This window comes from Mus musculus, chromosome 14, assembly GCF_000001635.26.
Source record: "Mus musculus strain C57BL/6J chromosome 14, GRCm38.p6 C57BL/6J".
NCBI classification, from domain to species: Eukaryota; Metazoa; Chordata; class Mammalia; order Rodentia; family Muridae; genus Mus; species Mus musculus.
Genome location: NC_000080.6, coordinates 115,410,118 through 115,423,885, shown reverse-complemented (window position 1 = coordinate 115,423,885; position 13,768 = coordinate 115,410,118). Strand labels below are relative to the sequence as shown.

Below are 13,768 nucleotides of genomic sequence, written 5' to 3'. Positions count from 1 at the left end.
CTACTGGGTTTCTCAGCTATGATATGAGGGTTTGAGCCTAGTCCTATGGTATCCTATTAGGCTCTTTTGGTGGATATTCCTAGAAGACCTACTCTTTTCAGAAGGGAAATAGATGAGGGACGGGTCTGGGTATAATGACTATTCCTGGTTGTCAACTTGACTATATCTGGAAAAAGTTACAATCCAGAACTAGAGAGCACATAACTTGTTAGTCAACTAATGACTAATTTGTGTCCCACCTATGGCCCCGGTAGGGCATACCTGGAAGACCCAGGCTTTTACCCAGATCTGACATGGAGATCTTCAGGCATAGTGACCATGAAAAGTTTAGGCCCATGCAAGGTAGTACACACCTTTAATCCCAGGAGACTGAGGCAAGCAGATCTCTGAGTTCAAGGTCAAAGGACAAAGCAAGTTCCAGATTCAGGTATGGTGGTACACACTTTTTATATGGGCCACACCTTTGCTGGAGGCCTGTATAAGGATCCTGGAAGAAGGAAGATCCGCTCTTCTTCACCTGCTTGCACTTACTTGCAAGCACATCTGTTGAAACTTACTTCTTCAGGATTCCAGATTATGCAGGAGACCAGGTGAAACAATTAGCTTTGTGGGACTGAGCAACTACTAGATTGTTGGACTTTCTGTTCACTGCTGTCCATTGTCGTATTAGTTGGACTACAGACTATAAGTCAGTACAATACATTCCCTTAATACATAGACATTCCATAGGTCCTGTAACTCTAGAGAATCCTGACTAATACAGAGAGGGAAGGTGGGATGAGGGGGAGGGGTAGGAATGGAGGAAGGTTAAACTGCAGTCAGTATGGTCAGTATGTATTGACAACAAAATAATCAAAATAAATAAATAAAATTTAAAAGTGTATAATTTGGTTTTATGACTTCAAAATATTAAAGTGGATCTTCCTTGCTCACTGAATCCTTTGGGGCATGCCATGCTGCCCTGAGCTGTCTGCTATCCCTATTGTATTTCCATTCTGCCCTCAACTGTATGTTCACCTTCATTGGACCTGTGTCTTCTGAATCTTACAGATGTGCAGTTTAAGATGTGCAGATCAGGATCCCTACAGCCCATGGATCCCCATCAGAGGCCGACCACAGTAGGACAAAGTTAAACCCCTCCCAATACCTACTACAACAAGAACATCCTGAGACCAAAGCAATCCAGTTGGTTAAAAGCAATTGAAAGAACACAACCAACAAAAGCCAGGGTAATGAACACCTTCGGAGCATAGTAACCCGACTACAGCAAGTCCTGGATATCCTCCGCAACTGAAGCACAAGAAAATGAGCTTAAATCCAATCTTATAAAGATGATAGAGGCCTTTAAAGAGGAAATGAATAAATCCTTTAGAGGGCTGCAGGAAAACAGAAACAAACAAGTAGAAGTCTTTAATGAAGAAAAATAAATCCCTTAAAGATATACTGGAAAATGCAATTAAACTGGTGACAGAAATAAATAACATTGTGCAAGACCTGGAAGTGGAAAGAGAAGCAATAAAGAAAACACAAACTGAGGAAATCCTAGAGATGGAAAACCTAGGGATGAGAACAGGAACAACAAATGTAAGCATCACAAGAGAATACAGGAGATGGGAGACAATCTCAGATGCAGGACATACATCACTCAAAACAATGTTAAATCTAAAAAATTACTGAAAAAGATCCAGAAAATCTGGAATACCATGAAAATACTAATCAAAGAATAATAGCCATAGAAGATGCTTAAGCGTCCCAGCTCTAAGGCACAGAAAATATTTTCAACAAAATCATTGAAGAAAACTTTCCAAAACTAATGAAAGATGACTATAAACATACAAGAAGCTAACAGAACACCAATTAGACTGGATCAGAGTAGAAAATATTTCGTCCACAAAATAAGCAATACATAAAATCTATAGAACAAAGAAAGAATATTAAAATTGTCAAGGTTAAAAGGCCAGGTAACATACAAAGGCAGACCTATAAGAATCACCTTTGACCTTTTGACAGACTCTGAAAATTAAAAGGGATTGGACAGATAGATATCTTGCAACTTCTAAAAAAACCACAGGTACCAACATTGACTACTATAACCTACAAAACTCTGAATCATAATAGATAAAAGACATTTTAAGATGAATTCAAACAGTATCAATCCACAAATCCAGCCCTACCAAAAATACTAGAAAAACAAACAAACAAACAAACAAACAAACAAACGAAACAAACCTCCAACCAAAGAAGAATAACTACATCAAAGAAAACACAGGACAAAATACCAGTGAAAACAAGGACAGCACACACAAATACATATGAACACACACACATACACATGTACATGCACACACACACACACACACACACACACACACACACACACACACAGGCACACGTTCCCATACCAACAAATACACACTGACACAACCAACATCAAAATAATAGATATAGCAATCACTGGCCGTTAATATGGTCTTGCAACATCAATGGACTCAATTCCCAATAAAAAGACACATGCTAACAGAGTGTATACAAAAACAGAATTCATCAAGAAATACACTTCAGCAATAAAAATGGCATTAACTGAGAGTAACGGGCTGGAAAAAAGTTTTTCAAGCAAACAAACCCAAGAAGCAAGCTGGAGTAACCATTCTAATATCTAATGCAATAGAATCTACACCAAAATCAATCTAAAGAGACAGGGAAGGGCATTTCATACTCATCAAGAAAAAATAAAATACATCAAGACATCTCAACTCTGAATATCTATATCCCAAACACAAGAATACCCAAATTTATAAAATAAAGAATTGCTACAGTTTATATCTCATCTTGAACCCCACATGATAATTAACTTCAATACTCTAATCTCACCAATTGACAGGTCATCAAGACAAAATCTAAACAGAGAAATAATGAAACTAACAGACATTGTGAATCAAAAGGACCAAACAGACCTATAGACTATTTCACCTAAGCACAAAAGAATATACCTTCTCCTCAGCACCTCATGAATCCTTCTCCAAACGTGACCATATTGTTCATCACAAATCACGCCTCAGAAGATACAGGAAAATTGAAATAATGCCTTATATTCTATCAAAAATCTGTGACTTAAAGCTGGACTTCAACAACAACAAAAACACCAAAAAGCCTACATACTCATGGAAACTGAGCAACTCTTTATTCAATGATAATCAGGTCAAGGAAGAAGTAAAGAATTAAAATAAAGACTTTCTAGAATTCAATGAAGATTTATAGGGCATAATGAAAGCAGTGATAAGAGGAATGTCCAGAGCATGGTGCCTGCATAAAAAATAGAAAGTTCTCATATCAATAATTTAAAAATTACACATGAAAGCTCCAGGAAAAAAAAAAGAAGAAGAAACAAAGACATCACATAGGAGTATAAGGCAGGAAATAATCAAAATGCAGGCTGCAATCAATTAGAAACAAGAAAACAATACAAAGAATCAACAAAACCAAGATCTGGTTCTTTGAGAAAGTCAACAAGATCGACAAACCCTTAGCCAAACTAACCAAAAGACAGAGAGACTGTATTCAAATAAACAATCAAGATTAGGAAAACAATTTAAACAGCCCTATAGCCCTTAAGGAAGCAGTTATTAAAAGCCTCCCAAACCCAGCACACTCCAAAAAGCCCAGGACCAGATGGTTTTAACACAGAATTTTACCAGACTGTCAAAGAAGAGCCAACACCAATACTCCTCAAACTATTCCACAAAATTGAACCAGAAGGAACACTGCCAGACTCATTCTATGAGGCCACAGTCACACTGGTATCTAAACCATACAAAGACTAAACAATGAAAGATACCTTGAGACCCATTTCTCTTGATCCAAAAATATTTAATAAAATACTCCCAGACTGAATCCAGGAACGTATCAAAAACATCATCTATCATGATCAAGCAGGCTTCATCCCAGGGATGCAGGCATGTCTCAATACTGGAAAATTCAACCTTGAAATCTATCATATAAACAAACTGAAAGAAAAAAGTCACATGATCATCTTATTAAGCACTGAAAAGCCTTTGACAAAATCCAACACCCATTCATGTTAAAAGTATTAAAGAGATCAAAGCATATACAACAAGCCAATAGCCAACATTAAACTAATTAGAGAGAAGCTTAAAGCAATTCCAGTAAAATCAGAGACAAGATTGTCTCTCTCTCTATCTATTCAATATAGTACTTGAAGTTCTAGCAGAGCAATAAGACATCGAAAAGAGATCAAGGGGATACAAAACAGAAAGGAAGAATTCAAAGTATTGCTTTTTGTGGATGGTATGCTAGTATACATGAGTGACCACAAGATTTCTACCAGAAAACTCCTACAGCTGATAAACACTTTCAGCAAAGTGGCTAGATGCAACACTAGCTTAAAGAAATCAATAGCCCTCTTTCATACCATTTTATTTCATTTGGTAAAGAGGCCAAGAAAGAAATTAGAGAAACAAGCCCCTTCACAATAGCCAACAATAATATAAAATACCTTGATATAACTCTGTATGACAATAACTTCAAGTCCCTGAAGAAAATAATTGAAGAAGACATCTGAAGATGGAAAAAATTCTCATTTTCATGGACAGATAAGATTAACATAATGAAAATTGCCATTTTTCCAAAAGCAATCTACAGATTCAATGTGATCCCCATCAAAATGTCAACATAATTTTTATAGATCTTGAAAGAGCAATTCTCAACTTGATATGTTAAAACAAAAATCCCATAATAGCCAAAACAATCCTGACAATAAAAGAAATTCTAGTAGAATCACTGTCCCTGATCTCAAGCTGTACTACAGAACAATAGTGTTAAAAATTGCATGGTGTTGGTATAGATACAGACACTTTGATCAGTAATCAAAGCAAACACCCAGAAATAAACCCACATACCTATGGACACTTTTTTTTTAATATAAAGCAGCAAAAAGTACACAGTGGAAAAAAGAAAGCATCTTTAATAAATTTTACTGGTCTAACTGGTTAATAACCTAAACATAAAACTGTATAGACTGAGGCTAATAGAAAAGAAAGTGGAAAATTCTCTTGAACTGATTAGTACAGGAGAAAGTTTCTGAAACAGAACCAATGTCTCAGGCTCTAAGATCAATAAGTGGGACCTCTTGAAACTTAGAAGCTTCAGTAAGGCAAAGGATACTGTCAATAGGACAAAAATGGCAGACTACAGATAGCAGATAGTAGATAGGGAAAGGATTTTCATCAACCCTACATCTGACTGAAGATGAATATTCAATATGTATAAAAAACTCAAGAAGTTAGACACCAACAACATAAATAACCCAATTTTAAAAATGAGGTACAGAGCTAATCAGTGAATTCTCAACAGAGGAATATTCAATGGCCAAGAAGCACTTTAAAAAATGTTCAAGTACTTAGTCATCAGCGAAATGCAAAACAAAGCAAAGCATATCACATCCTGGTGAGGATGTGGAGAAAGGGAAACACAATGGAGTACTATTCAGCTATTAAAAACAAAGATATCATGAATTTTGCAGACAAATGGATTGAATTTGAGAATATCATCCTGAGTGAGGTCACCAAGACCCAAAAGGACATTCATGGTATATACTCACGTATAAGTAGATATTAGCCAAAAAGTACAGGATACTCATGCTGTACTCCACAGACTCAAAGAAGCAAACAAGAAGCAAGGCACAAGCTTGACTCTCTCTTAGAAGATGGAATAATAGTCATAAGAGGCAGATCAAAGGAGGAAACTGGGTGGGAGACGGGATGGGGAGCAGAATGGAAGGGTGCTTTAGGATCAGGTGTGGGGAGGGACAGGAGAGGTGGCCAGATAGCCATAAGAATGAATGGAAATCTGCAAGTGACAGAGATGGGGAGGTGAGGGGCATCTCCAGGACCTGGCAGAGACCTTTGATAAGGGAGGCTCCCAAGAATCAATGGTGGTAATCTTAACTGTGACTCAGCACTAAGGATATGAAACTTGAAGGGTCCATCTCCTGTAGCCAGGCAGGATCACCAGTGGAGCGATGGGGATACAAACTCAACCACCAAACTTTCAACCCCAAATTTATTCTATAAGACATGCACAAACAGGAACAGGGAATGGAGCAGAGACTGTAAGACCAACTGTAGACCAAGTATTCAAAAACATGAACCTATGGGGGCCATCTTCATTTAAAGTATGAGGTATTATCAAGATATGGATAGATAGATAGATAGATAGATAGATAGATAGATAGATAGATAGAGATATTAAAAGATAGATGAAATTGTCAAATAATAAAAAATATGTTATTCTAAAATGCAGTTTCACTCAGTGTCTAGAGGGTACAAAGCTACAAAGAAAGGAGGAGCAAATGAATGAAACAAATGAACAAATGAATGGTTGAAGGAGAGACAGACAATATAATTGAGCTGGTTGGAAATAAATACTAGTAGACAAATTTATAGTCAGAAATTGTAGCTGCTACATAACCAATTGAAATTGGACTTCCTGGATTGAATGTAAAGTGAGTCCGTAGTCTGACGTGTTTGAGGGCAAAGAATGATGGTGGTTTAGGAGAGGCCATGAAAGTATTAGGAAATGGAATCATCCTAGAGGATGTGAGTCACTGGGGGTGGTCCTTGAGAAGAGATGTCCATACTCTCTGTTCATTCTTTTGTTCAGCAGTATGGATTCGAGCCAGCTTCCTGATGCTGACTGCATGCTTCTCTGCAGTACGCTGTATCCCTCTGGAATTATAAGCCAAAAATAAAGTGTTTCTTACTTAAGTTGCTTCTGTCACAGTATTTGATCACCTGAACCATAAAGCAATCCAGACCTCTCTTCCCAGTTCAATGCTGACTATTATGCATGTGAAGAAATATTGTATTCTTGAAACTATTCTAAACTTAAATTTGCTATGGGTGTGGACAACCCATACATTTCCTTTTCTACCAACATGAAGATAATATCATTTAAAATTGGAGCATAATGCATGCAGTGGAAAGTTAGAAGATCTTGCTAATTATCCTTCAGTAGATATGTTGTTCATATCAGTTTTCATCTTGTCCTGGAAACATGACTAAAATATAGAAATCATATATAATTCATGTGAGCAACTGAGTTGCAATATTTAAAAGGATATGGTAAAGTGTTTCCCATCTAAGCATTTATTCAAAGTATCATCTATTGGGTCCATATAAAAATGTACAGATTCTTCTTCAAGCTTCAAACTTAACAGATGGGCAATGCCTCTAATTTTGCCTTTTCTTTTTCCCTTCAATTCATTTTCTAAGTTTTACTGAGAAGCAACATTGGAAATCAAAAATTATATAAGTGAGGTCTGCTACTTCCTCCCAGCTCCATACACCCAGAAATAAGACTCAGATTCAAAATACATTTACAAATACTTTGGCCATATAGCTAGGCTCTACTCTGATTAGTTAAAACTTAAAATATACCATTTATTTTAACCTACATTCTGCCATGTGGCTGGTTATCTGTGCTCAGGTACCATGCACCTATCTTGTCACATCTTCCCAGGGAGAATCCTCTGTGTCTAGCTCTATCCCAGAATCATTTCTGTCTCCCAAATGTCCCACCTCCTATTTCTTGCCTAAGCCATAGGCCATCAGGTTTATTATTGACAGGTGACACATCCATATAGACACAAGATATTCATTCTACAACAAATATCACTTTTGCTCTATTTAAATACAGAGTAATTTAGATTTAGAAATGTCTTATAATGATCAGGGCATCTTTACATTCCACCTTGTAGCCTTATTCCATGCCAGCTACTCTTGATTCTTGTCCCACACCCCAGGCACAAATCACATTTTTATTGAGCCATTGCATAACATACATCTGTATTGCTTGAACGAAGTTCATGCTTATGTGTTCATTACCTCCATTGTTCTATCTAACCATTCTTCAAACTCTCATTAAAGTTCTCCACCTCTCTTTCCTCTCCATTGTGCAGTGTCTGTGGGTTCATTCTGATTCTCATCTGTGTGTCCTCCATAGCCTCTGCCCTATGATTGTCCCTACTCTGTAAATCTTCCTCCTCTAATGAAGAATGCCTTCTCTCATATCAAAAGCTCTGTCTTGTCTATCATTTGTACTCAGGGCTTGGTCATTGTTTATACCCAACTCGAATGCTTGGTAAATTAGCTCTAAGTGATAGTTTAGTCTTTAATAGTTTCCAGAGTTGAAAATTAGAACAATGTATTTTTTAAATGATGATATTCTTAAGCTCCTAAATAGAAAAAAAATATGTCTTTGGATTCTTTGACCCAGAGGACCTACTTCTAGATTGTAAAGAATCATGACATGTTCCTAGCATACTCTCAAAATATTAGAAGTCTAGAGAGCAGGATTAGTAACTCAGAAGACTGCTAAGCTGGCTCATGGCAGTTCCAGGGATGAATCTTGAACTGTATTCATTACCATTTAGCCTATGTAGTAAGATCCCATGGTAACCCATAACAGATACACTGTATCATGAGTTAGAAACAAGTGAAGAAATCACCTATTGGAGTAGCTCCCTGTCCTAGCTGTATGTCACTATCACATAGAAAAAATTAACAGACACAGATGGGACTGGTGACTTAGATTAGCAAGGAAGGGCACTATCCAGCAAGTCTGATGACCCTAGCTCAGTTCTGAGCCACACATGAACAGGGAGAACCAACTGCAAGTTCTCCTGTAATCACTTCCACTATAGCATGTGCACAATATCAATTATCAATATCACAAATGTTCAAGGGTTTGACAACTCAAGGTTTAAAAATGTTAACAAGGAAAATACTACTATCATTGTAAAATTTTATAGAAATTACCATACTAAGAAAATATATACATTTATAGGTGCATTGCTATGATAGAAACATAGATATAGCACTTCTTCCCATGAAAATCTGAACTTAGAATATAGTATGTTCAGATAGGAGATATCTCTCTCCCTCTCTCTCTGTGTCTGTCTGTCTGTCTGTCTCTCTCTGTCTATTTTGCAGCACATGAAGCAGAGAATAGAGTAAATTCTAATCTCTAGCCAATGTGCAGTGCTGGTTCGGTAAAGACGAAAGGTCTGTACTACAATTGCTCATTCATAGCCTGCAGCCTTGTTTGCCCTGAGCTTACTGAAGGTGGGGGAGAAGCATGAACGAGCATAGTTATTGCTTCATTGCTTCCAATGCCCTTGAGGCCAACCATACCAGAAGGGTCACCTGATACATCGCATGTTAAAATATATAAAAGGAAATGCAACCCATCTGGGAGTTGTCCTTTGTAGTTTGTTGTCATGGCCATGCTCAGTTACTACTATAAAGGCAGGCAATATTTTCGATTTTTATAACACCTTTAATAACAAAAGCAACATCTTTTATTGAACAGTACTATAATTCAAAGGTACCTGAAGATCAGGTTAATTTGTCCCTCTGTAGTGTTTGCATCCTCCCTGAAGTATCGAATATTGACAATCTGGTGTTTATCCTTCCTCAGCTTTCTTTACATGCAAATTAACAAGCAGACAGACAGAGGCGGCAGATGAGAAAGGCAGAAATATAAGGATGATTTAGTACTACAAAATTGGTACTAAGCTATTCCTATATTTTAGTGGGTATCATGAACATGTATGTCAAAAATATAGATCATACTTAAATACATGTTGGTGTATGATATTTCATAAATTCAATATAGACTTCCACAGTCTAATAAAATACTAAACTAACTTACATTATAATTTGTAAGATTGGCATATTCCTCATATATCAGCTGTGAAGAGTGGTCCCCCTATAGAAGTTAAAATTGGTTCATCTAGGAAACTGTGTGCTTTCAACCTGTGGCTCTAATTTCCATTTCAGTTCGCATTTTATTTAATTAGTTACTTCTAAAGTAGAGCTGTAATCTACTACCCTTATCTTGTAGTGGTTTGTTTGGTTTAAAACATTTCTATATGGTTACATGTTGTATTTCATTTCTATCTTTCTCGCTCGAGACAGTAGGTACTATTTCTAATTTTGACCAAAGCTAATTATCTGGAAAAATATTGGAAAAGAATCACGTTTTTAAATGGAGCTTTCCTCTGTGGAATGTCTAAAACCACATGTTTCTTTATTTAATGACACGTATTGATTTTTTTCTCTTACCCCTAAAGTCAGTCCACACATACTACAGAGCCTAAATTAAAAGCAGTACCTTGCACACTGTTTGAAAAAAAATCTGTAGAACAAAGGTCAAATGTGCAGTTTGCTAGTTAATGGCCTGAGGCAAAGTTGAGGTTAATGTGCCACTAATGAGCAGGCTCAACCCTGTAGAGATGTCTGACCACAGCTGTCAAACAGTAGACATTTAAAATGCCAGTCTCCAGCTCAGCAGAGGAAATATATAATTACATGCTTTGAGATAAGAACTATTTTCTCTTGCTTCTCTGAATCTATATTTAATCATTTAACTTTATTCTCACCAAGTCATTGTATTTGATAAAATATTTTTAGATTTTTATCCCACACCAATAACAATTCTTTGTACGTGCCTGAAAATAATTCAGTGTGTGTAATTTGATGAGCCAAAGGCCAGTTGAAGTCTCATTTCTTGAACCCAGAGAAATGTAATGGTGACCATATCCTGTGAAGCAAGGCTTTGTAAGGCTTTGGGTGCATCTATCACAAACTGAAATGTGTTTCAAAGCTGTTAAACTGATTATGTATGTATGTATGTATGTATGTATGTATGTATGTAAATATATATTTGTGCCAGCAGAGACACTCCTGAGGTCTGCTCTATGAACCCTACCTGAACTCACTTCCCATCCTGGAACTGTGACCTAAGGTTCGTTCAGCATCATTTGCAGAATTTTCCCCATTTTGGTTAAGTGATTCCAGGTTTCCCCTCCTCCCAGGAAGTCTTCTTGTTCACCTGCCATGATTTCCCTTCAGGAAAAGGCTGACAAGGATTTCTCTATACATCAAACAAGGTGACGAATTAATGGTATTAAAAGGAGCAATCGGGAAGGACTGAGAAACAGATATGGGAAGAAGGCTAGGAAATTCACAAATCTCCTTCCATATCCCTTATAGGCAGCTGTTTTTAGACAGATGTTCCATGGTCAGAATTCTCCTGTAATTTTAGATTAGCCCTGAGCTGGCAGTCTACAGGCAGCTACAACAGGACAGAGATCCCTTATTTGTCAATGGCATTCAAACATCAGCATGCCATCATTCACTGTCCCAATAGGAAACATGCATTCTGAATGCATTTTCCTCTTGTGTGATTTAAAACTCACCAGGAGAAGTCAAAACTGGGCTTTCAAGTCTAAGTCATTCTGCATTATTAAAAAAAAAAAAAGTGTACCTTAAAAGGCATTGATGTACTCTCCATTAGAGAGAACTTTAAACAAAAACATCATACATTAAAAAAAATGTCCAAATGGAAAAGATTTAAAACAAATCTGACCAGAATAGAAAACTGGGAAAAAAGAGAAAGAGGGAGAGAGAGAGAGAGAGAGAGAGAGAGAGAGAGAGAGAGAGAGAGAGAGAGAGAATCTCCTGTGTGTGAATTTCCTCAACCCTTACTTCACCATTAGATTCTGTCTTCTGTGTTCTAGAGTTCCCCCACCGCTACCTTTGTATTTGCGATGTTTCCTTCCAGTTAATTCTTTAACTTGCAGAAAAAAAAAATCCTTATCAAGACCCCTGTACAATAACTTGAATAACTTGAATGAGTATATTTGTGTAAATGGAAGCCTGAGGTAAAAAGAAACAGTGCATTCTGATTGTTGTTCTCTATTTATTTTATTTGACTTTCAGAATAAAAAGTAGGAGAAAAGACTTAGTCAATGTTTCCCCTACAGAGAAGACAGGCAAAGTTATCCAGACTCCTCCCCTCAACACTGAGCTGGTTAGAACATTACCCACAGTCCAAGTATAGAGCATTTCAGGTTTGCCTGACCTGAGAGCCACCCCTTCTCTATCACATAGCTACTTAAATCGACCAGAAGGAATTCACTGGTACCATGTCTGTCTCATCTATCAGCTATACACCCACAACCCATGTTCCAATCAGATCAATGAGGACAATTCTGACCTTGCCAGTGAAGTATAATAGCCAGAAAGTTTCAGATGGTTAATCAGAGAATATTGCTCGGAGGGAAGGAGTGCGGGAGTTCTTAGAATTGAATGTAGCCCTGTTAGTCACGGTAGCCTATCCCATCACGTGGGAAGCGGAGGAATGATGAATTTACATCTCAGGCTATCCTAAGCTTCATGACAAAATCCTCTCTTGAACAAATTGGAGTCATTTGTGCCAGCACTTCAAAAAGTAGCTAGAAGCCACACAGAAATGACTCTTACCCACAGCAATCTGAAACTGTGTTCAAACCTTGGCTCCTTCTTATATTCTGTGTCTTATATTTGTTTCAGATACAGGCATATCACCCCTTAAGATTGAGGTGTTGCAGCCAAAGGCAGGGACCGTAAATGTCCTGCTTGGCAGGATTGACGACAGACTAAAGAGACACTTGTGCTCTTCTTGGCACTCAGAGGTTTAAAACAAGGGACCCCCCTGAAGTTATCATTTCCCCCAGGGATTTTCAGTTGGAAAAAGAAAAGGATGAAGCTAATTTCTTGAGTTGGGGTCTCTCACTGAACATGATGAAACTCACTGATTCATCTAGCATGGTTGGTCAGGAAGCTTTGGGGCTTTGCCTGCCTTGTAGCTGCAGTGCTGGGGTTACAAGTACCAGCCCTATTCTCAAGTTCTTTGACCTGCTGAGTTCTGGGGATCAAAACACAAGACCTCACATGTTTGGCTGCAGTCATGTTTCTCACTGAGCTACCTTCTCAGCTCATTTTGCTTACATCTGGGGACATAGCATTTTCCATCAAATCCTGAGTAGTCAGTCCTTTCTTTTATTGGTAAAATTTTAACAATAATCGTCATGACTTAGGAAATGAAAAGCTAGACTGGTAACAATGTTCCCTCTTAGAATTAGAAGAAAGTTAATGAAATACTTTCTCTTAAATCATCTGTTAATCAGAAGACTGCTTTCTGCATTCTTTTCTCATGCTTTCATTTGTCCATTGTTATATGACATTCCTTATTATATATAACAACATTATTTTTTTCAGATTGGGAGCAATATTTACTTGATAAAAATTCAAAGTTGCATTTTCCAAAGCTCTCTAATTTTTAGTTCAAACACTTCTGTCCTTGAACTGTACTTTAAAGATGAATAGATCTGTAATTAAAGCCATTTAGATAGAGTATGATACAAATCTTTAACATGGTCACAATTTCGACCCTACTTGTCATTTTAGAAAGCATTGGCCGTAACTGTCATATGTGACCCAAACATTATTTTATTCCTGTTTCTGATGGGTATCAGGAAGGAAGAGTTTGGGCAGGGAGGGAAAATTCAGGAGAACACAGAGATGGGTTCCTGGGGTAGCATGTTTGAGGGAAAACTTATTAATGGCTAAGTCAGAAGAATAAAGAGATAACAGCTTGTTGTGGGCTTCAGCAGAGTTCAGGCCCTAGCAAAAGGAAACAGAGTCCTAGTGGCAGATGTGGGATGTCCTTTTTTCTAACTCCCTAAGGAACGGAGGCTTTGGGACACAAGCCTGCAATCAGGCTCTCTGATTTACAGGCAGGAGTCAGGGAAGGGGTGTAGATCAAGATGTGGGACCAATATTCCATTTGATCACATTTTTGAAGTAAAATCACTTTCCCAGGTGAGATTATGGTGCCAGATATTACCTAGGCACTGACAGTGTCC

At 37.5% G+C, this 13,768-nt stretch overlaps 1 protein-coding gene across 7 annotated transcripts in view; it reads right to left on the bottom strand.

The window, feature by feature from the left end:
- Positions 1-13,768, bottom strand: part of Gpc5 (glypican 5) — a 1,432,992-nt gene that overhangs the window by 1,101,307 nt on the left and 317,917 nt on the right. The window contains exon 5 of one of the 7 annotated variants that reach the window (XM_006518322.4): positions 4,233-6,743. The exons of the other annotated variants lie outside the window; for them this stretch is intronic. Coding sequence (XP_006518385.1) covers positions 6,620-6,743 — 124 coding nt within the window. The 3' untranslated portion in view covers positions 4,233-6,619. Of the gene's footprint in view, positions 1-4,232; positions 6,744-13,768 lie in introns of those variants that run through there. 7 annotated transcript variants of the gene reach the window in all.